This window comes from Protopterus annectens, chromosome 5.part1, assembly GCF_019279795.1.
Source record: "Protopterus annectens isolate FY-2018-M chromosome 5.part1, PAN1.0, whole genome shotgun sequence".
NCBI lineage: Eukaryota > Metazoa > Chordata > Ceratodontiformes > Protopteridae > Protopterus > Protopterus annectens.
The window spans coordinates 419445041-419469909 of NC_056736.1; the positions used below are offsets into that span (position 1 = coordinate 419445041).

Sequence of the window (24869 nt, forward strand, 5' to 3'; positions counted from 1 at the left end):
CATCTGTTGAGGAAGGTTGGAAACAGACAACACAAATCTATTGTTGTTGTAAGTACATAATGTTCATTTATTTTACAGAAAGAATGAACATGCATTTTAATTTAAAAGCTTTAAAAAATAAGTGTGAGTCTTTTTTTGTTTTTTCATTATTTGTTTGGGGTTAAAGATCAGTCATTTGTATTGTGTTGATCAATGTACTACTAGGTTTAATAGCAGTTAAGTGTTGTTTCATCCCCTGGTTTTGCTTGTGTACATAGTTAGGAGAAGCCATGATTGCCATTGTGTGAAAAGAATTTTGTAGTACATGGACTGCCATGATTATGCTTTAAAATCATAAAAAAGATAAACCTGTACTGTGCTTCTATACTGCAAGACCTGACCCTAACAGCACTTTTGGTGTAAATATCTTGGCATCTATGTCTTGAACACATAGTAGAATACAGTTATGAACATAACCCTTTGTATTTAGGAATCTAACCCTTCCAGAATGTACAGCATTTATTTTCTGCCACAGAGATCAGTTTTATACACACAGGGGTATGGAGAAATAGTAGTACTTCTGCAAATTGCTAATTAAATAAAGTGGCTAGTTTTGAATCTCAGGTAGTGCAAAAACATGTATTTGAGATGCATGCGCAAAAAGACATGGCTGTATTTTGTGCAATGATGTAAAAAGAAGGAAATACCAGCCTGAGTTAATTAGTGCTTTGCAGAAGCACTACTGATTGTAGGGGATTATGTTAATGTTCATTTTATTTTCTAAGGTGTTCTCAGAGGCATATTGCAGTTTTTATATCCTGCAGCTTCAAACTATGTCTCTTCTGAAAGATAACTGTGTTTTTGTGTTTAGATGCTACTTGGTGAATCTTTATGATTGTGGAATTTATTACAATAATGAAAAATAAGCTCTATGAAGCCGATTTTTTTCCAAGTGAGTCTCAGAATACAACTCTCTACAGAGAAATATTTAAATGTTGCCACTGTTTAGCCGAAGAAAACTCCAGCACAGAATATTCTGTATGCAAAACAGTAATGAGGCTATTAATCCTTTGAGGGATGTATCCACACACTCCCTCTCTTTGCATCTTCATTTCTTGAATTGCTCTCTGAACCTTAACTGCTTTTGTGCAACTGTCTACAGTTCAGGGCATATTTACACTTAAAATGTGTGCACTATCTTTGTGTTATTGTGTGAAGTTTTATGATGACAAAACTCAGTAAACTAAAGATTAAAATAAGCTGTCTGACGCCAAGGTGTTTCCTCATGGTTCTAAATGAAGAGAATTATAAACCATAACGAAGAACATTCGGTGTGTAAAGTTAATGAGCCTAGTGATTTTCTGAGGCATATTTCTACTCTGTCCATGGAATTTGATCATCAGACATTTTTAATGTATTTTACTTCAAATAAGGGTGCAACTTAATCTTTCACGTTCCATCTGTTATTTACTGAGAGAGAGAGAGAGAGAGAGAGAGAGAGAGAGAGAGAGAGAGACTCTAAATCTGATTTTGAAGATACCAGCTTTAGCACTTAATAAAATATTCAGGTGGAGTATAGAAGTGACAAAAGAGAGAGAGAATTATTTTACAAAACCCATAGAAGCTATGATGGATAAATGTATACAGTGTGCAACTCCAGCACCCCATAAGAAGTTAGAATCCCTTAGAGTGTTTGTGCAACCTTATGTTTTTCTTACTGTTGTAACATTATTGAAAGATAGTATAGCGAGTTTGGTTGTACTGGATCTTAAGCGTATGAGCAGTGACTGAAACACTATCGCCCTATCCTAACATAAGTAGAAAGGGATAGATGATTTTTATTGTTTGATATTTATAATCCGGCTGACAGTCACTCCAAATTTTATGATCTCTTTGCTAAAAAGATACAGCTGTACAGTAGTTTGGCCATGAGAGAAATAAACATTTTTATGGTATGGCCAGTTGCCATTAGATGTGAAAGATGTATGTTGTAGTTCAAGAAGTTGATTTTGAGTCAACATAATGGAATTTCATGAACAAGGCTTAATTATGTTATGTATAAAGCTGCATATTATATTGCTGTTTCTTCATAAAATATTATGTTTGTTCTGCAGTGGTGAGAAGGAAGGTGGGGCTGAAAGGCCGTCTGCTTATCCATAAAGCTCCATATTGTTACTGTTTTTTCTTCATAAAATGTTGCATATCCTCTTTAATGGGGAGAAGGTAGGCTTGGCTGAAAGGGCATAATTATTTTGGGAGAATGTAGGTAAAATGAGACAAGTTTATGTGTTTTAGGATTCTTTAAAGTCCAGGAACAGCTACTCTTCATACCTCTCAACTACTCAGCAGAAGAAATATGGACAAAGCCAGACATAATGGGAGGACAGAGGCTCAAAAATAGGGACAGATTTTCAATATTAACCTATAAAATTAGGAAGTTACTAGATTAACACATTTTGCATTGTTATGCATTTTCTGAAGGATATGAAGTCTGAACTCAAACATCTGTCATTATTTCGTATTATTTCGTGACTTCAGTCCTCAAATGATTTGCCAGAAAACCACAACTTTTATGAGGAACTGATGAAAAATAGGAGGCAAAAATCTGGACATTCTGCAAAAATCTGGACAGTTCAGAGGTAGACTTCTCTTATGGACTTGTCAGAATGCAAAACTAAGAAGGAAAATCTCTAATGCAATAATTAGCATATTACTACAGATCCACTTACCTTTCCTCTGTTTCTTTTACATGGGAAGAAGAGACACTTCCTTATTAAGAGAAAGCAGTAACAAAATATTCATTTAATTTTAGGAACTGATCTCAGAAGGCTAGACCCTATGGCAAGGTAACAGGAATTCAGTGATGGAACACATCTTAAAGGCTAGAAGAGTTTTACTTTTCAGTCTGTTGATGTAACTATTTAACCAGTGATGAGGGCACTTTTACAAGATAAACCTTTTAACACCCTTGTAACTTTAATGTGAGACACCCATCTTATGTCCTATGCTCATAAACTATCATACTTCTGCAGCCCGTTCTAGTAGACCTTTCAGTGGGTGGAGCAGTATACCTTGTTCCACAGCCAGATGGAACAGAATGTCGTTGGATGAACTGACAGAAGATGTCTTCAAAGCAAGCCGAAGAATAAAAAGTCTGCTGCAGCATTCTGCTTTAATCTATTAAAATGGCATTCAAATACTTTATGTAAGGGAGTTATAGATAAGAAGCATTCTGTTTTCTACTTGATGGTGGTATGACTTATGGTTCTTCACAGTCCCAAAGAAAGAAGATGGGGCTTGGAGACACATTCTGTATGTATCTTATTTGATCAGACACCTGAAATCAAGAAATTAAAAATGGTAATGCCTTATTTCATTCTTAACTAACTGTTCCATGGAGCCAGGATGACAACTCTAGATCTGAAAGTTGCTTACTAACATTTCCCTTTTCAGCCTCAATGTCATAGTAGGTTTCTTTATTTTATTTTTTAAAGCTTTCCTTCTCTGAAGAGCCCTGATGACTGCATTGCTGCATTGCGAGTACCTAGTCGGCTCTTTCATTTAGCAGATGTGAAAGCCAGACATCCCCAGGCTAGGTGAAAGTCCTGTGGTCTATTCATTCCTACACAGATAGCCTACTCAACCCATTTGTTCCTCCAGCAGCAAGTGTCAGGGGATACGGGTGCAGGTCATCTAGTGGGTAATGAAGAGTGACTTAACCCTGGAGTATTTTACTGTCATCAGCTCCCTTTAGCCAATGCTGCCTGGCCTTAGGATTGTGAATGTGTCTCCATACACTCAGACACACACCACACGCACACACCCACATACACGCACACACACACAGACACACACACACACACACACACACACACACACACACACACACACACTATCTTACAGTTTGCTAAGTGCTGTGCATTTCTTTTCTCTGCAGGCTCATGCTCCATGAGTGCAACCTCAAGTACTCTCATTATGCATCACCCGAGCTAAAGTTGTGTCCTTCTTCCAAGATGGACGAACCATTAACAGGCAGTCACTTCCCTCCTCTGCCATTTCATCCCCTCCAGTGCTGTGTTATTAAATGTACATGGATCATATAGGGCACAATCAGAGACAGAGCAACCTCACAGGATTTTTCAGAGACTGAAGTTGGTGAAACACCATTTCCAGTTTTGACAGGGGTTTGACGAGCCTCCTTTACCCCGGGGCAGTAAATAAGGAGTCTCAATCCTCACCACTGTCTCCGGTAAGGGGATGTCACAAAAAGCAGGGATAAAAATACACAATTTCCCCTAAGAGTATACTGGGAACAGGTTCCAAACCTGGGACTAGACTATATGCTTCATTCCAAGTCCCGAAGTGAGTCTCCACACAAACCACTGCAGAGCACTGTGCCTCAGTTCTAGGTATCTGACACACTCACTCGTAAATGTCTGATATTCATACATGCACACACTCTTGGGAAAGACTGACAGATTTACCTGCTGTGTTTCTTTGCCCAAATTACAGCTTAATCCCTGCCACCAGTCAAATACCACAATGCCCTTCAAAAGGAGTGTTCAGTTATATTGGGTAAAATAGATATTGATACAAGTGATAGCATGTAACCCAAGCAGTAAGACTTTTCAGAGTGGTCCTGGTGTAATCACAATGAGCATAGACAGTCTCAAGTTATTAAAAATATTAACTAAATAACCAGCCACAATGAGAGGTAGTAAAGCATTTAATAATAAATAAAAAGATTTAAAACATGTAAATACTGAATAACTGATTCCAATAAACATCAGAGTTTCACACACAGGAAATATGAAAATAATACTGTAGGGACAAATCTCTCATTGAGTGTAGAAAACCTCTAAGTAGCTGTAGTTCCCTGACTATCTGAAAATTAACTGTCCCTATCTAATCTAAATAACTCAGCAAGGCAAGATTATACTCTTACTTCTGCAAGGCAAGATGAGGAATTATGTCCACACTTCAGGCTGTCGTCTGTCCTTAGCAACTGGAGCAACTATTTTGAAAACAACTGGACAGTACTGCTGAACAGCTGTGGAAAACAACTGGAATGAAAGCTGAACAACTGACTCAGAAATAGATTTTTGTAGTAGATCTTTTTCAAGAGTAACAGAAAGCTCCCTTGAGAATTCTGCTCTCATATCAGACTTTGAAAAGTATACAAACAGCTGTAGTGAAGATTCTATTCTCCCAGCCCTGGCACGCATTGACATCACATCTAGGTCAGCTGACTCTGGCACAAAATACATTTAGAACTCACTCCACAAAAATCATGTGCATTTGGTCAGCCAGAACACTGTTTGACATTCAAACATCTTGCATAAATCAGAGTGATAATCAAAAGACATAAACTTATTTACAAAGTCATAGCTAGTCATGCTGTCCTATGTAGCACAAGGTAATTTACAATTATTTACAAAACTTCACACAGTCATACTAGCACAGATAAGATCTAATATCTTCACATTTCTCCCACCTTTGAATACTCTAGCTAGATTTTCAGGTGACCATGGAAAATTGTTGCTTGAAAAAAATGGGGCTGACTGAAAATGTATCAGCCAATACCTCTTCTTGACAGTCCCTCTGCATTAGCATTATTGACCCCACTATGGTGCTGCACCATCATTTCATAGGCCTGAATCCCTGTGCTCTACCTCAGTAACTTGGCATTTTGCTTACTGGCTTTATTCAGCCATGTTAAAGGGTTATGATCCATAACCTCAGTAAGTTGTCTTCAATATAGGTAAGGCTGAAGCTTTTTTAATGCCCAAACTATGACTAGGCATTCTTTCTCCACAGCAGCATAACATTCCTCCTTGGGTTGCAGTCTACTGCTGAAATATACCACAGGATACTCTTCTCCCTTTGGGGAAACTTGGCTGAGTACTGATCCACACCCATAATTTGAAGCATCCGCCTGCACAACAAATTCCTTGCTGTAATCTGGATTGGCTAACACAGACGGTCCTCCCAAACCTTCTTTAAGCTTTTGGAATGTCTGGTCACAATCTGTGGTTCACACTACCTTATAGCTATTGTAATATAGTTGACCACCAATTTTCTATAGTACCTGCTTTCTCTAGGAATGCTCTCACCTGCCTTTTTGGTACAGGGACAGGCCATGCTGAACAATCTCCACTTTGGCAGGTTCTGGTCTAATCTTACCACTTCCTACTCTATGTCCTATGTAGGAGACCTCTGCCATACTCACCTGACACTTACTAGGCTTAATGGTCAACCCTGCCCTTTTTAATGTACCAAAGACCTCATTGACATGTTGAAAGTACTCTTGCCAAGAATGAATGTAAATGGCAATATCAGCCAAATAAGTGAGAGCATAGCCTTCTGCTCCTACTAGGATATTATCTACTAACCTCTGGAAGGCTGCTGGGACATTCTTCATCCCAAAGGGCATCTTTGTAAACTCATATAATCCAAAAGGTGTTACAAAAGCTGACCTCTCTTGCTAGCAGTGGGAGTCAAGGGCACCTGCCAATATCCCTTGGTCAGATCAGTAGTGGTCAGATACTTAGCCCTACCCAGCTGTTTTAAAGCTTCATGTGTTATAGGCATGGGGTATACATCTGACTCTGTATAACTGTTTAAGTTTCTGTAGTCTACGCAGAATCTTACACTTCATCTTTCTTTGGTATCAATACTACTTGGGAAGCCCAAGAACTACTGGACTCCTGGATTACCCCCAGCTCCAAAATATCCTTTATCTCCGCCTTCAAAGTCTGTTTGACTCACTCAGACAACCTATAAGGAGCTTGCTTTACAGGCCTTTGGGGTCCTATACCCACATGGTGCTGTACTAGGTGGGTGCACCCAGGTTTCCCAGTGAACATGCCCTCAAACTGCTGTAACACTGCTCGTATTTCTTTAACCGGAATAGGAGATAACTGCTGAGATATGCTATCTCACCCACAGAAGTGACAGTCTGAGCCCCACTGAGAAGATCAATCACCAGATCCCCTTCAGACTCCTCCTGCCATCCACCGCAAATACTCAACACCAGGGCCTCCCTATCATGATATGGTTTCATCAAGTTAACATGGTACAACTTATGTCCCTGCCTCCTGCGTACCTTAATGCACTGCTCACAGGTCTTGCAGTACCCTGTTACATCCTTTCCAGTCCCAGGCCAATAAAAGTTCTGCATAATGTGACTCATAGTATGTTTTATGCCCATATGACCTGCAAAAGGAATTTCGTGGGCTACAGCTAGAGGTGCCAGACAGTAGGCTGTGGGCTGTATCAACTGCCATATTACCTCACCCTCTACCCCTCACTCAGGGGTCTACTCTCTGTACAGTAGCCCTTTGTTCCAGTGTACAGACTCTGTCTTTCCTTGAGCATTAAGTGCATCCTTAGATACCTCTCTCAAGCCCCATAAAGTAGGATCCAAAAACTGAGCCTGTCTCAACTCTGTCTTTGTAACCTCTCCCAGTTTCCCTTCCACAGGAAGCCTAGTACCTTCTGACAGTGGTGCCTCACTGTCAGCCTGGGTACTACCACTCACCTCTGTCCTTGCAGTCACCATGTCCAAGGGAACACCAATACCTACCAGCAGCTGTGGGTTATCTTCAGGCTCACAATTACAGGGTAGCTCCCACTCTGAAGTAACCACATCACCAGCCCCAGCTTCAGGCTTAGGATCTGTCTCCCCCAGGCTACCAGACCTGCATGCCTTTCTCAGAGCTTGACTGCTTGTAACTGCATGCACACAAGGTTCTACATGATTAGAATCATTCCCTATTTACACATCTGCAAAGATATCCTCAAACACATTTACCTGCTTGTTCCCTTTTCACCCTTCCAATCAAGATGAACCCGGGTCAAAGGTATTTGGAATGGGGTCTATCCTAGAGCTCTACATGGTGTGGAGTGCCCGAGCAAATATTGCTCCTCTTTAACCACTGCAGGTCTCACAGTGATTATATCAGAAGCTGTGTCTCTTTTAGCAGTGGCCTGTCTTCCATCCACTAAGACAGGATACAAATTTTGTTAATAGTTTGGCACCTCTGTTGTTTCCAGACAACGTACCACTGGCATTCTGTCATTTCCACTTGCTGGCTCCCTCATCTTTTATTTATCACCTTGCTTCAATGAACATTTGTATGCTACACGGTCACTCCAATTACATTTGTAACACCTAATCCCTGATCCTGACCATGTACTTAAACTAGTGGCTTCCCCTGTTACTGGTGAACCAACTGGTTCCTGGTCACCTTGGTATAATCCTCTGCTGACATCTTTGCCTGATGTCCATGAATATACTGACTAAAAATGAATACAACTATTGTGACAATTAAACTCTATATGTTTATCTTCTGACTGTCGAGAGTGCACACCTCTGTGACAACTAACCACAAGCTACTAAAGCTCAATTAAAATCCCACACCATTGGCACCAATTTGTGATGAGCCCCCTTAACCCTGGGGCAGTAAGTAAGGAGCCTCAGTCCTCGCCACTGTCTCTGGTAAGGAAGTGTCACTAAAAGCAGGGATGAAAATGCACAATTTCCCCTAAGAGTACACTGGAAACAGGTTCCATACCTGGGACTGGACTATATGCTTAACTCTGGGTCCCCAAATGAGTCTCCATACTAACCACTTCAGAGCACTGTGTCCCAGTTCTAGGTATCTGACACACTCACTCTTAAAGTTTTGATATTCACACATACACACACTCTTGGGAAAGACTGACACAGATTTGCTTGCTGTGTTTCTTTGTCCAAATTGCAAGGTAATGGCTGCCTCCAGTCAAATACCACAATATCCTTCAAAAGGGGTGTTCAGTTATATTGGGTAAAACAGATACCGATACAAGTGGTAGCATGTAACCCAAGCAGTAAGGCTTTTTGGAGTGGCCGTGGTGTTATCACAATAAGCATAACAATTCTCAAGTTATTAAAAATGTTACCTAAATAATCAGCCACAATGCTAGGTAGAAAACATTTAATAATAAATATAAAGATTTAAAACATGTAAATACTGAATAACAAAGACATGGGTCTAGAGCGTTTATCCCCGGGCCTCCACTGAAAATTGACTTGTTCCAAGTCTGACTTTCCCGGTTAACAAATGTTAAATAAATAAATAACTAATTCCAGTAAACATCAAGAGTTTCACACACATGAAATATGAAAATAATGCTGTAGGATAGATCTCACATTGATTTTAAAAAACTTCTAAGTAGCTGTAGTTCCCTGACTATCTGAAGATTAACTGTCCCTATCTAATCTAAATAACTCAGCAAGGCAAAATTATACTCTTACTTTTGCAAGGCAAGATGAGGAATTATGTCCACACTCCAGGCTGTTGTCTGTCCTCAGTGACTGGAACAACTCCTCTAAAAACAACTGGGACTACTACTGCTGAAGAGCTCTGGAAAACGACTGAATAAAAACTGAGCAGCTGATTCAGAACTTGCTTTTTAGAGCAGATCTTTTTCAAAAGTAACAGGAAGCTGCCATGAAAATTCTACTCTCATATCAGACTTTGAAAAGTAAACAAACAGCTGCAGTGAAGATTCTATTCTCCCAGCCGTGGCACACAATGATATCACATCTAGGTCAACTGACTCTGGCACAACATACATTCAGAACTCTCCCTACAAAGAACAATGCACATTTGGTCAGCAAAAAGACTGTTTGACATTCAAACATCTTGCATAAATCAGAGTGATAATCAAAAGACAAAGTTATTTACAAAGTTATAGCTAGTCATCCTGGTAAACGTAACACAAGGTAATTTACAATTATTTACAAAACTTCAGCCAGTCATACTAGCACAGATAGTATCTAATATTCTCACAAGGGGATTAGATCTGATCTCACTCCAGAAGAAGACCTAAGATTACTCCTAGATTCTCCATAGCAAAACTTTTTTTCTTTTTCCGAAAAGAGTTCTATACTCTTTTTCAGCGGACAGCATCCACAGACCATTATGTGAATCAGGACCTTTCTAGGTCTGAATAATATTAGTTATTATTATGATGGAACTGCTTATCAGACTTCATATCAAAATATTTCCATTGCCTGTAGAATGTGTGAGATGCAACAGAGGACTCACAGGAGTAAAAGTTTCCACTGATCTTTTCTTTGGTAAAAGGACTGACATGGTGGATACACTACACTGAGTGTACACAGTTTTCTAGAATACATGCAGAATCTTTCTGTAACCATGTCTCACTGGGACACTGAATGCAGATATATCCAGCGCTTTCTGGGGACCCCATCTTGAGACCTTGGTGGCTCATGTTTATAGGTTTTGTTAGAAGATGAAAATAATATCAGTCTTTTGAATTAGACAAAATGCTTAACCTGTGGAGTTCTGTGAGCAGAGCAGCTATTGTCCACTCAACAGTGACAAACATAAACGAAAAAGTTAGCACAAAGGGTTGTAGCCCTTGTAAGTCATCCATGCAACAACAGAAACTAGTACTGTCTGTTGGTCTTCATTTGTGCCATTCGTCTTGCAGTCATGAATGGTGTTCTGGCAGGTACTGCTGTCCAAGAATAGGTAACACAGCAGTTGCTTTCTTAAGTCCTTCCAAGAGCTGATACATCTTAGATATAGCCACAAATGGCATTTTCAACTACAGAAAATGTTAAGTTACCTATGTACTATACCAGAGCTAAAATTGTTCTGTCATGGACTTGAAGATGTTATTTTACATAAGCACCTCTCAAAGACTGGTACCACAAGCATGAGATCCTCTTTCTGTATGCTGTTTTCTGAGAGCCTTTCATGCTTAACAAGAAGCATTGTTCTGCCTTCTCAGCATGTCTTCCTTGGGAACAATTGGTAACTTTCTAAGGGTATATCTATTAGAAACATTCATTTAAGGCCTCAAAAGAGGACAGGGGTCCACACTTTGGGAGGAAGTTTTTAATAAAACCTTTGATAAATCCCCGCATTGTGCCTGTGTATTTGGCTTTGTTAAAGCTGCTGTCGGGGATGACAGCCTCCTCTCCCACATGCCAGTAATTTCTATTAGAATACTATCTAAGCATTAGTATCTTATGTGCTTGCATTTCATAAGCATATGGTGTTTTTCTTTGCTAACCCATCTTTTATGCCTAAGGTCTTGTTAGCTATTGTGTTATACTAAACGAGCAATCTCCTTTTTTTTCTTTCCCCTTTTGTGAGATGGGAGAGGGGATTCAGCAGAAGTTGAACCCTAAGTGGCATATGGTTGCATATGTTAATAAGAACAGAGATTATAAAAAGCCAGCACAGATTTTTCTTTCATTTGCACTTTGGAAATTGGGAGGTTGTGCTTGGTTGGAAAAGAAAGAATTTTCATCTGGATTGCTGGTTGCCTTAGTATTGTGGGAGAACTACAGGTAAACCTCTTCAAAGATCATGAGAGACCCATTTCAAAAGAGCAGTAGTGGCTTTAGTGGCTTTTACTGTGTTAAACTCTTGCTTCTGCTGTTGTTTTTGTGAAGAAGTGAATTGGTTGACACTGCACAGTTTTGCTCGGGCCATAGTTGAGTTTGCTGAGGCGGTTGTTTAAGGTTTGCTTGCGGAACCCTCCATCCAGATTTGGGATATCTCACTGTAATCATACAGACTGTGGGATGGGAAGATGAGATGGTAACGTTTTGTAGCAGAGCTGTGTGAACTACCTACCATTAACAGGAGATGACTGATCTGTTCTTGTCTTCATAGTGGATTACCTGCTGCCACGACCTTTATCTTTTCAGTTCCAAATTCATGTCCGTTGTATGGTCACTCCTTTAGATGGTGATGGTTAACTCTGTTAACTCTGTTTATACAGAAGTTTATTCTTTTATGAAGAGACTGTCTTAAATGCAGGAAAATGGTACAGCAGCTGAACTTTATGAAAGGTTAACTGAGACCTTTATAGCCTTATCATGCCAGTGTTCAGCCACCGTGATATTTATGTAGAATTAGGCTTTTGTCTTGAACTAATATTGTGTTTTATTTGTTTACGTTTATCAGGATAGTGTGTTGTGGCCATTTTCTTGCACAGATGACAATTACTTGTGAAAAAGAAAAAAAAGAGAGAGATAAATCAGGTCCGTACCTTTATGGGTGTTTGGTAAATGCACAAATTGTAAATACATAGACATGTTGAAGAATGTTATACACTTATTGAAACATAAAGGTGTGACTTGTTTACATGTAGAAGTTATGCTGTCCTTAACAGCTAGAACTAATGTTCATGCTTTCCTTCTCAAAACAATTGTAAACTAATTATTGTTGGCACAAATGCATTATTACAGAATATTCTTCACAAAGCTGATTTTGTTAATGTAAAAGTAAAGTCTGCACACAAGTATCCACCACTGTGAAGTGTCATAATGAAAAGTAACTCTGTATTTTGCAAAATGAATGCAATTCTGTATATTGTTTATATGAGTGTATTGTCATCCGTTCTTGAAGCTAAATGAAGTTTGCATACACATCTCCATCACTGTCAGTCATAATGAGAATGAAACTCTGTATACTGTAGATGGCAATGTGAGTGTAGTCTTGTACATTGTATATAAACACAAATTTTATTTTATTCCTTTTGTGTTAACAGAGATGTTTTACTATTTCTGTACTGTGTGTTCATTGTGGGTCCCTATTATATCCTCAAAGTCCCTACATGTGCGAATCTTACAGGTTTGAGGTGGGCATATCGAAAACCAAGAAGACTGAATAGCATGAACAGTCAATGAGTGGGATCATGGTACAGTGGGGATTAGAACTTTGTTCATTTCCCCACTATAGTGCAATATTGGGAGTTTCTATATATAATTAGTAGAGGGTGTGGGGGTGCAGGGGGGGTTGTTCCTTGCAAAAAAGCAGCTGGTGCGTTTGTAGTTTGTTGGTGGTGCTTCTGGGTTTTCAATTTCTTAGCTCAGCCTTGTAAGCTTCGCACTTTTGGGACTTTGACCTTATGATAGGGATTCTAATATTATATGTATATATTTTTCAGTTAGAGCTTTTCTCCTCAGGGCTTTACTGGAAAGGGATTTTATTACCCAGTCAGACTTTCCCAGGAATCAAATGCAATAAATAAATAAATTACTGCGGACTTCAGAAAACATCAATTGTTTGTGTACAACTAACCAGATAAACTAAGATACAAAAATATAGTAGAATTAAAATATAGATATTTAGTTTATACTGTCAATTTTTTGTGATTGCAGCAGACAAGGAAATAAAGTGGTCTGTCTCTGTATTTGTGTGTAATGTCAAACGAGTGTCTGATTGTGTTACCTTGATGACTCAGATATCTTATTTATCTTTCACAGGTTCAAGACAGAATCCAATTCAGTACCAAGAACTGAAACAGGCATGTCTTTTAGAAAGGTTATAAAAACTGTTCTCAGTGTTGAGCAGTCAGAAGGAGTTGGAGCCCGAGTTCGAAGAAGCATTGGCCGTCAGGAGGTGTGTTACTTATATATCTTTCATGTTTCTCAACTTTATGATTGATGACATGTATAAAAAATAATTTTTGATGGCCTGTATCAGAGATCATGTATGTTACTTTGGAGCAAAATGCTTCCAAGCTGAGTTGTGTGCCTATCATGGCTTTGAATTTATTTTTCTGTTATTCTTGACAGTTGCCTTTTTCTGTATACAGAATACACAGAATTAAAGTGCTGTACATAAAAATATACAGGCACTTTGATGTAGAAGAATTTTACAGTGTTATATAAATGTTTTCCTTCTTGAGAAGCACCTTCAACCTCCGTATGAGATTGTATCTCCAGGAAATAACTACTGATGTCATGCTAATTATAGTTTGCAAACAAAGCAAAATCTATATCCTGTCATTTAGATAAAATTAAGCAAGAATATAGGTACAGAAAAGTATGTAAAGTGTGCTATAGTACACCCCAGAAGCATTATTATGTAACATACATGTAGGTTTGCTTTTTTGTTATCATATAGAAAAAAAACATATAACTCTAAGTTAAAATTACTTTACATAAAAAGAGTTTCTGAGATTGTATGGCTTTGGTAAATTATCAGTTGAGTATGAGCATTGGCAAATGAAAAGATTTCATATGTGGTTGTGGTACATTTTCCTTTTATTCCATATTTTCTAATGTAAGGGTACTCATCTGGTTGTAATCGGGCATTTATTTTTGAGACCCTTGAATACTGTGGGGGATATGTATTAATGCGTGTCATTCTCCTTGCCTCTGTGCAGGCACAGGCTCATATGTGAGATAGACTCCTACCTATTCATAATTCCAAATGTCCACTCTTTTCTACAAAGTTCTCTTGAAAATCTGCTTGGTACTCTTGCCTCCCTGGTGTTTTAGTTGTGTCATACTTCTGTCCTTGTTTTTGGTTTTGAGGTATGTTTTATGACATTCTAAGTTTCAACATTTAAAAAGTTAGTCTATCTAAAAATGTAGTTTGATGGCTCTCCAGTGTTTGCATTGAAGGGACTTTGAACTCCAGTCATCTCCCTTGTGACCAGTATGAGAAGCAGATTATGGCATATAGTGTCAGACTGACTTTTGATTAGGCTAGCCCTTTGCTTTATGGAGCAGAGCAGGCTGCCTGACATAACTGGCTGCAACCTTAGGTCATGTAGCAGGACAAGGTGCATAAGAATAGTTAGGAGTGAGTGGTCAGGAAATGACTAGCACTCTCATTTGCCTTGGCAGTAGTCAGCTTCTCTTTACATGCTGGAAGACAAACAACATGACAGTGTATGCACTTTTGTACACAGGTGCCTGGACCTTGCGAGCAGGTAAGGAAGCATGTGTTTTTGATTCCTGTCTTGGTATAATTGCATTTCTGTGTCTCCGGTATTACAGACATGTTAGAGTACAGTAAAAATAAATAAATAAAATAAAATAAATTAAATTAATTAATTAATTAATTAATTAATTAATTAATTAATTAATTAAATAAATAATAAAATAAAACTTCCAGAATGATAGTTTATTGGGTTTGTTGCCTTTGAATTATCTCCCAGTCCATAATGGAAAGTAACAAATAAGTCATAGGGTGACAGACAAAAACAATATGATGTCAGTGACCCTTAGGAAGTATAAAAATATTTTACAAAAAGTTGGTCTTTGTGGACCATGTGGCAACGAGTGGGTCAGTTCTGACTTAAGCAGGATGGTGTCACTGTTTGGTTTTGTGACACTGAGTGGCGCACAGCTACAGTTATCCCACTCCACAAGGGGGGGATCCAACTTGGATCCCGGGAACTACCGTCCCATCAGTTTAATGAGCGTGATCCTGCAAGGGCATGGAACTCATTATCATGAAACTTATAAACAAAGACATTGGCAACCTTCAAACCCTGGACCTCACCCAGTTTGGGTTCATGAAGGAGCGATCTTATCTCCTGAACCTGATTGACTTCTTCGAATCAGTCTCCAGAGATGTGGACAAGGGTAAGACGGTCCACACAGCCTATCTGGACCTTGCCAAGGCCTTCTACACCATCCCCAACTCTAGAATCAGAGATAAACTTACTAAGCTGGGCATAAAACCCTACATCACTTGATGGGTTGCCAACTAGCTTACTGACAGAACCCAGACTGTAAAAGTAGCTGACTCCAAATCCATCTCCAGACAAGTGACAAGTGGAGTACCTCAGGGTTCAGTCCTAGGACCACTCTTGTTTGGCATCTACTTCTCTGAAGTACAGGCCAACACCAAGGGACTCTGGCTAGCAAAGTTCTCAGATGACTGCAAACTGGGAGCCATTATTGAATCCCCAAATGATGTGGATATTCTACAAAAGGGCCTTACAGAAACAGATGCTTGGTGCCAGGCCATGGGCTCAAGATCAATGCCAAGAAATGTATAGTTATCCCCTTTGGAAAAAAACATGTACCCATGAATTACCACATAGGTGGCAGTACACTAAACACCGAAAGTGTGATATGAGACTTAGGGACACAGGTGGACAGTGGTCTCGCCTTCGATAACCACATCACCACAACAGTCAGGAAATCCTTCTATGTTGCACACCTCATGACTAAGGGCTTTTCATCCAGAAAAAAGGAGGTCATTTTCCCACTGTACTCATCCCTCATTAGACCCATTGTAGAGTTAATGCCCCGTTTGGTATGTACCTCACAAGACATCTGCAACAGCTGGAAAGGCTGCAGAAATACCTCACTAAAAGAATCACAGGCCTAAAGCAGATGCCCTATGCTGACCATCTAAAAAAACTCCACCTATACTCTGTGGCATATCGTCTACTCAGAGGCGATCTCTGCTTAACATACAAGGCGATGTCAAACCCTGAGCTGTTGGACATGCTCCACTTAAAGAAATCCCATTCCCTCAGAGCCACACGCTCCAGGAATCTAAACTGTGTCATCACAATGAAGAAAACATGCTGGAGGGATAGGTTCCTGACACAGAGACTCCCCCATGCTCTGGAATAGACTGCCCATACATGTCAAGCAGAGTGCCTCCTTGGCCCTCTTCCAAAGTAACCTTGACGATTGGATGGGAGAAAGGAAATTCACTCTGGGGCTCACATCAGTCGCTCTGCTAGACAGGGGTCCAGGGAAGTAAATACTGTGGGAAGAAATATCCAGGGAATTGTTATGGCTAAGCTTGTATAGGCCCTAGGGCCAATAGCCTAGTACCAACCTATGAAGCTATAATAAGCAGCACTGCTTGGGTTTATGTGGTGTCAATCAGGAATAGATTCAAGACTTTTTAGTCTTGGCAGTTTAAGACTTGACATCCTTACTGGAAAACTAAGAATCTTCATCATAAGGATCATTGCTAAAATAATTATTGGTATGAATGGTAAAAAAACAGAGTTTGTCATCAGCCCCCCCCCCCCCCCCCCCTTAGATCTTTTTTAACCAGTAGTGTGGTTAAAGTTTTGACATTTGGCAACTAGAAAAAGTCCCACTGTAAAACAAGGCACACCTCATTCTTGTTAAGTTCTTAGTCATGCTGCTATATTTTATTAATATGCTGGCAGCTCCAAGGTCTCAGTTTTTGGTTGTGCCAAGTATAAACTTTTTTATTATGCTAGGTATTACCCTTTTACAGACTTTCAAGGGAAAATTAACTACAAATGCTGCTGTAGATATTAGTTTCATCCAGAACATGATTTGCTCTGTTATTTTGTTTTCAAGACAAACGTGATTTTAATGAATGAGAGTATTATAATAAATATAACAAAAAACTTTTGCCATGAGAGCTTTCTAAGAATTTAAAGCTTTCTTTAGAACGTAAAAAGTTGTGTTTATTTTGCCAGAAACCAATGTCAAGGCTAAAACATTTAGCTAATATAAAAAAAAAATCTTTCTAAGGGGGGAAGGAATGCATGTAAAGAGGGTGGTAGTCATAAAACCAAAATGTTTGACAACTATGGGCCCTCATAAATGCTTCAGAGGTCCAGGTACTGATGTGCAAGGAGCCTGTTGTATGGAGCAATGCCACTCTTCCTCTGTCTGGATATGATCCCCACACTTAATGCTGAAGTCCATTGTCACTGTGTTTTCTCTGACTTTACTGCCTCAACATAAGGTTCTGGGTTCAGAAGCCACTGTTGGGCAGGCTGCTTCTGTTGCAGTCATGGCTGCTAAAGTGATGTTTTATGCTGGAACTATTCAAACTGAGAGTAAGAAGTGTTTCACCCTCAGTGCCATTTTCTGGACATCCAACATAGAAACTGAAATTGGCTGGATCATTCCTTTAAGTTTGAAGAATCACTGTATTTCTGTTACACCTTTTGGAGTTTTCTGGCTAATAGAGTATTGATCATCAAAGGACAGGATATTAGTGTGGCTGGCTTTGCTCAAGAGAGAAGGAATGCCTGACACATAGACATTCAGCACTTGCTCATTCTTTGATTAGCTACTTGTCCCAGACATTCAGCACTTGCTCATTCAGTGATTAGCTACTTGTCCCAGACATTCAGCACTTGCTCATTCAGTGATTAGCTACTTGTCCCAGACAATCAGCACTTGCTCATTCAGTGATTAGCTACTTGTCCCAGACATTCAGCACTTGCTCATTCAGTGATTAGCTACTTGTCCCAGACAATCAGCACTTGCTTATTCATTGATTAGCTACTTGTCCCAGACATTCACCACTTGCTCATTCAGTGATTAGCTACTTGTCACAGACATTCACCACTTGCTCATTCATTGATTAGCTACTTGTCCCAGACATTCACCACTTGCTCATTCAGTGATTAGTTACTTGTCCCAGACATTCAGCACTTGCTCATTCATTGATTAGCTACTTGTCCCAGACATTCAGCACTTGCTCATTCAGTGATTAGCTACTTTTCCCATACATTCAGCACTTGATCATTCACTGATTAGCTACTTGTCCCAAACATTCAGCACTTGCTCATTCATTGATTAGCTACTTGTCCCAGACATTCAGGACTTGCTCATTCATTGATTAGCTACTTGTCCCAGACATTCAGCATTTGCTCATTCAGTGATTAACTACTTAAGTTCATAGGTTCATAGGTTGGTGCTAGGCTATTGGCCCTAGGGCCTATACAGGCCTAGCCATAACAATTCCGTGGCTTTCTTCCCACACTATTTACTTCCCTGGACCCCTGTCTAGCAGGGTAACTGACGTGTTCCCCGGGGTGAACTTCCTTTCTCCCATCCAGTCATCAAGGTTCCTTTTGAAGAGGGCCAAAGAGGCGCTCTGCTTGACATGTATGGGCAGTCTATTCCAGAGTCTGGAGAGTCTCTGGGTCAGGAACCTATCCCTCCAGCATGTTTTGTTTATTGTGATGACAAGGTTTAGATCCCTGGACCGTGTGATTCTGAGGGACTGGGATTTCTTTAAGTGTAGCATGTCCAACAGCTCTGGGTTTGACATGGCCTTCTATGTTAAGCAGAGAACGCCTCTGAGTAGACAATATGTGACAGAGTATAGCTGGAATATTTTAAGGCAGTCAGCATAGGACATCTGCTTTAGGCCTGCGATCCTTTTAGTGAGGTATTTCTGCAGCCTTTCCAGTTGTTGCAGGTGTCTTGAGAAGTACATACCAAATGGGGAGTTGTATTCTATAATGGGTCTAATGAGGGATGAGTACAGTGGGACAATGACCTCCTTTTTTCTGGATGAAAAGCCTTTAGTGATGAGATGTGCCACATAGAATGATTTCCTGACTGTTGTGGCGATGTAGTTATCAAAGGTAAGACCACTGTTCACCTGTGTCCCTAAGTCTCTTATCACACTTTCAGTGTTTAGTGTACTGCCACCTATGTGGTAGTTGATGGGTACATGTTTTTTTCCAAAGGGGATAACTATACATTTCTTGGCATTGAGCTTGAACCCATGGCTCTGGCACCAAGCATCTGCTTCTGTAAGGCCCTTTTGTAGAGTACCCACATCATTTGGAGATTCAATAATGGCTCCCAGTTTGCAGTCATCTGCGAACTTTGTTAGCCAGAGTCCCTTAGTATTGGCCTGTACTTCAGAGAAGTAGATGGCAAACAAATGTGGTCCCAGGACTGAACCCTGAGGTACTCCACTTGTCACTTGTCTGGAGCTGGATTTGGAGTTAGCTACTTTTACAGTGTGGGTTCTATCAGTAAGCCAGTTGGCAACCCATCGAGTGACATAGGGATTAATGCCCAGCTTAGTAAATTTATCTATGATCCAGAGTGGGGGATTGTGTCAAAGGCCTTGCCGAGGTCCAGATAAGCTGTGTGGACCACCTTACCCTCATCCATGGCTCTGGAGTCTGATTCAAAGAAATCAATCAGGTTCAGGAGACAGGATCGGACCTTCACGAACCCAAACTGGGTGGCGTCCAGTGTTTGAAGGTTTCCAGTGTCTTTGTTTATAAGTTCCATGATAATACATTCCATGGCCTTGCAGATCAGGCTTGTCAGACTGATGGGGCAGTAGTTCCCAGGATCCAAGATGGATCCCCCTGTGTGGAGTGGGATAACTGTAGCTATGCGCCACTCAGTGGGCACGATGCCTGATGTGAGGCTATGATTTAACATGACACTTAGTTGAGATGCGAGTTCATTTTGTAGTTCATGTAGTACATAGCACGGGATGTCATCTGATCCCATGGATGCTGTATTCTTAGCTTTGGAGAGTGCATTTTTACCTGTGTGGCCATTATTACTGGAATTTGGCAATCTTCCAGTATTAAGATGGGCCATTTAGGGGGTGGGGGGGGTGAAGTTGGCACTGAATCGATCTGCCAGGATATTGGCAATATCCTTGGAATCAGTATATTTAATGCCATTCTGTTGTAGCTCAGAGCAGATCTGAACACTGTCATTTAGATTCTTGACATAATTATAGATTTCCTTGTGGTTGTCTTTGGAATCTTTGGCAATTTTATTTTTGTAACTAGCTTTGGAGGATTTTATGAGGGATTTCAGCTTCTTACTGAGGCTGGTAAGGGAGTTTTTTGCATCCTGGGGTTTAGCTCTTTTCTGCAACACTTTCTTTCTTTTGTTGTAAAGTTTGTTTATGGCAGGGGACCACCAGATTAGCTTAATTTTTTGGAGGAGAGCATCTTGATTCTATTTGGGTTGGCACAATTCATGCATGAGTGGATGTGCTCATACAGTGCCTTAGTGTAGGACTCAGCAGTTGAACTTTCAGTTCCCGTCGCCATGGGTGTCATGAAGTTTGTCACTTCTGACTTGAGTAGCATGAAGTTGGCCTTGGAAAAGTTTTTTTTGGAGGTTTCCTTACTGGGGGGGTGGGGTGGAATGTGGAAGTTAAGGGTGATTAGCTTATGGTCTGACCTGACCAACGAGGGGGTGCCCATAGGTGTGGAGCATCAATTTCCCATGTTGGTAATGACCAGGTCTAGGATATTGGAGCCCCTGGTGGGACAATGGATTAGTTGATCCAGGGCGTTGGAATTTATGAATTCCAAGAACCGTTGGGCAAAGGTGTTGGTACACGAGTAGTTTTCCCAGTTAATGGCAGGGTAGTTGAAGTCACCCAGTATTAGGGTGTTTGGTTGTATTTTAATATTTTCCAGTATGTTTAGAAAGGTGTAGTGAGAATCTTGGGGCATGGTGGGGATCTGTAGCAAGCTACAATTTAGATTGCAGTCTTACCTAGTGTTAGTTGCACCTGGAGAATTTCAGACGCATTGTTTTGGACAACTAGCCTGGTGTTGTGAATATCCTTGGTGAATATGGACACTCCTCCACCTTTAGTGTTTCGATCCTGGTTTGGTGGCTGAAAAGTGTGGTAAGAGTTGTAGCCTCGTATTGCAGGGATGCTCTCTGGAGCCTTGAACCAGGCTCAGTTACTGCACATATATCGATGTTCTCCATTTTTAGGAGTGCCTCGAGAGAGTGCATTTTGAGATTTAGACTTCTAGCATTGAGTAGCATTACCTTCAGATTTTGCATGCTTGTACCTGTTACGATGGTGGTTTTGTCCTTTGAACTTTGCCAGAGAAAGGTACTATGGGGTGGCAAGAGCCTTAGCCAGTAACCTGAATCCCAGCGGCGACAGGTGCAGACCATCTCTGGCAAAGCATCATGGTCTGTCGATCATGACATCCCAGGCAGACAGATACTGGGTCCCCTTTGAATGACACCAGAAGCTTGGCCAATTGTTGACGTCAATCATTTTGTCCTTATATTGTGGTATCATTCTGGGTGAAGGCAGGATGCTACTCAGGGTCAGGGTCATACCTGCCTCGGCCACATGATCCAAGATCTCTTTCATGTCTCTTTTCATGTAGTCCAGGGAGGTATGTCTCAAGTCATTCACTCCAACATGAACAATGACAGAGTCATATTTGTACTTGTTGTGGAGTGACTTGAGTGCATTGTTATGTGGCGGATCCTGGCACCCGACAGGCAGCTGACTGTAATTTTCTCCTTGTTCAGCCTGGTGAGTGGGACATCAGTGTGCCTGACTATAGAGTCACCTATGACTAAAGTATTAGGTACATTGTCTTGCCTTAGGGGCTGTTGCTGGGTGGCACACTGGTGTTTTGAGCTATGTGACACTTTGTTTGTGATTGGTGTTTGTTTGCGTTTCAGCTTCAGAGGTCCTTGTTGCTTGGGCAGGTTACAGTTACTTGTCCCACAGCTATCCAGTGCTGCTTCTGTTGTTACTATGGTTTATTCTAAACTTTCTTCAAAAGGCTACTTCGGCTTTAGCAGATAGTTCCAAGCCTTTCTCGTAAGGGAATGTTAGTTCTAAAAAGAGGAGGAAGGCCAATATCTTTCAGTCCTTCTCCTAGGTCAGAGAGGGCTGACGGTTCTCTGGATTTTACAGACTACTTCATATGTTGGTTTTGTTCCTTACTTGGGGAGTAAGGAAAACATGTCTTTTGTCCTCTCCCCATAGAAAATGTCCTTTTTAGAGGAGACACTAAATATTATTAAAGACAATGTAAAGTTGGGGAGTAGAGAATTATTTCCCCTAGGAAAGATGGACAAAGCTGTTAAAACTTGCAATGTTCAAATCATTAGCAGTTCCTCCTGCTGTTCCTTATTTTGAATATTTGCATGCTTGTGTGTCCCAATATCTTGACTCACTGCAACCAGCTAGAAGACAAAATGCAGATTTTACAGGGTACATGAGCAGTGCAAATAACAGTAATGGAGGGGGAGGTAAATTAAGATAAGCGAGAGGGAGTGTATTTTTTGAAGGCTAATGTTAAGCAGACTACTGGGCATATATTTAGTAGCACAGATGTGGTTATGGTAAATTGAAAATGCATGTTGGCAAGTGTCCAGTGAGATCATCAAATCTAGTGGGGCTGCAGGCTGATATGGTCACCCAAGAAGCAGTGAGACAAAAATACAAACATACCATCAGTTACTCAACCAAAGGCACAGCAAAAAATTTGCTGAGCTCTTCGAAAACAAACAAAAAAAGCAGATAAATTCATTTTAAAGTGCTCTCCAGTAAATAAATAGCAGATTGCTATCTCCATAGAAGAATGTAGAGAGAAACAAGAGAGAAGAGCATTCAGCGGCAGCTAGCTGTAACCATCTTTCTCCTCAAAACCCTGTAGCCTTTTGTTTGTATATATTAAAACCCATCTAAACCTAATGGGAACCTAATCTTTCCACAACAGCCTAAGGCAGTTTATGTGAGTGGACATGTCTGAGAAAAGAGGCATCTACCGCCAGCAGGATTGAGCTAATTGTATCACTCTGAGAACACGTTTGTGTGCAGAACTTCTCAATAACTTCAAAAGACCCTTGTCACGTCTTATTTTTAAGACTAAATATGGTACTCTCCAACAATGTTTTGAAAGAAAAAATGTCTTCTGTCCCCTGATTGTTCACCTGTTGCCCAATATAACATTTTTATTCTAAAGTATTTATAGATTTTGAATCGTAGATACTGTTCAGTTTAGTTATGACTGCCTGCTATTGACACAAAGAGCTTTTTGCAGTTTTGCTATAAACATTTTGTACTTAATTCCCCAGAAGGCAGAGATTCTTTTCTATCTCCACCTGCTCTTTCTTCCTACTGGATGTGTGTGTTATTATGTACATTTTTAGATGTTAAGTATAATAGTAGCCTCCAGTCTTGCCTATAACACATTTCTTACAATCACAGTTTATTTTTGGAAATAGCAACAGTTGCAGGATGAGGCCTTATAATTCTGATAGGGAGCTTTAAGATTTTGTATACACAGTTCTTTGGAATAAACTATATAAGTTCATGTTCCTTTTTACTGTAAAAATGTAGCAGTTCGTTAGAAAGCTAGTCAATAGAAATTATACAATGACCCCCCCCCCATTACTATTCCAAAACATGAATGCTGATTGGCCAGCGTGCCCGTTGTAAATCCCACAATATACCAACGGAAAAAGGTCCGGTTGCCCAGACTTTTTTCCGTTGGTATAAAGTGCTCAAAACATTTTTTCTAACAAATAAAAAAGAAAAAAGAAAAAAACAGAGCAACAGAGACTTTCTTTTCTCCGTTGCTTCCGTTTTAAAGCATTGATGTACTGGGTATGCATGGGACGCAAGTCCCATACGCATGCTCAGTACATCAAAACAAGGAAGCAGTGTACCACAACCAGCGGAAGAACAGTAATGCGCCATTATGCAAAGACATTATTTAAGAAAGGTAAGTATTTTTTTCTTAAATAATGTCATTGTGTAATAGCAATAACCAACTCCGTGGTTGTGGTATATTGAAATTTACCCACGGTTGGCTTTATTTAATCACTCGAAATTCACCCTCATGATTAAACCACACCAACCTTGGGTAAATCTTCAATATAAGGTGGAACCACAATGGACCCCGGGAACTATCGCCCTATAAGCCTGACTACCCTGGTCTGCAAGGCTATGGTGCGCATCATCATGGAATTCATTAACAGAGACATTGGGAACCTTCAAACATTGGACCCTACCCAGTTTGATTTGTTAAGGGCAGATCATGCCTCCTAAACCTGGTGGACTTCTTTGACACAGTTACCAAGGCTTTAGATGAGGGAAAGGAAGTCCACAGAGCCTACCTAGACCTCGCAAAGGTTTTTGACACCATTCCCCATTCTGGTATTATAGACAAGCTCACCAGCCTGAACATAAACCCCTACATCACGAGATGAGTTGCCAATTGGCTCACAGATAGAACCCACATGGTGGGAGTTGCAGGCTCTGGGTCCGACTCTAAACCAGTTACAAGTGACATCCCCCAGGGCTCAGTCTTAGGACCCCTCCTCTTCGGTATATACTTCTCAGAGGTACAGGCAAGCACAGGAGGACTATGGTTGACCAAGTCCACAGACGACTGCAAACTGGGGGCCATAATTGACTCTCCAGCTGATACAGACATCCTCCAGAAGGGTCTGACTGAGACGGATACCTGGTGTCAAAATCATGGCCTCAAGCTAAATGCCAAAAGTTGCATAGTCATCCCCTTTGGAAAAAACAAAGTACCTGCAAAGTACC

General features: G+C 40.4%; 1 protein-coding gene across 4 annotated transcripts in view; it reads left to right on the top strand.

Moving 5' to 3' along the window:
* The window catches only part of PIR (pirin), a 723908-nt gene that overhangs the window by 63972 nt on the left and 635067 nt on the right, over positions 1 to 24869 (top strand). For 3 of the 4 annotated variants that reach the window (XM_044073077.1, XM_044073074.1, XM_044073075.1), the window contains one exon: positions 13277 to 13412. In XM_044073077.1, the coding sequence (XP_043929012.1) occupies positions 13277 to 13412 (136 nt within the window). Of the gene's footprint in view, positions 1 to 12000; positions 12050 to 13276; positions 13413 to 24869 lie in introns of those variants that run through there. The other variant, XM_044073076.1, reaches the window with a different exon arrangement.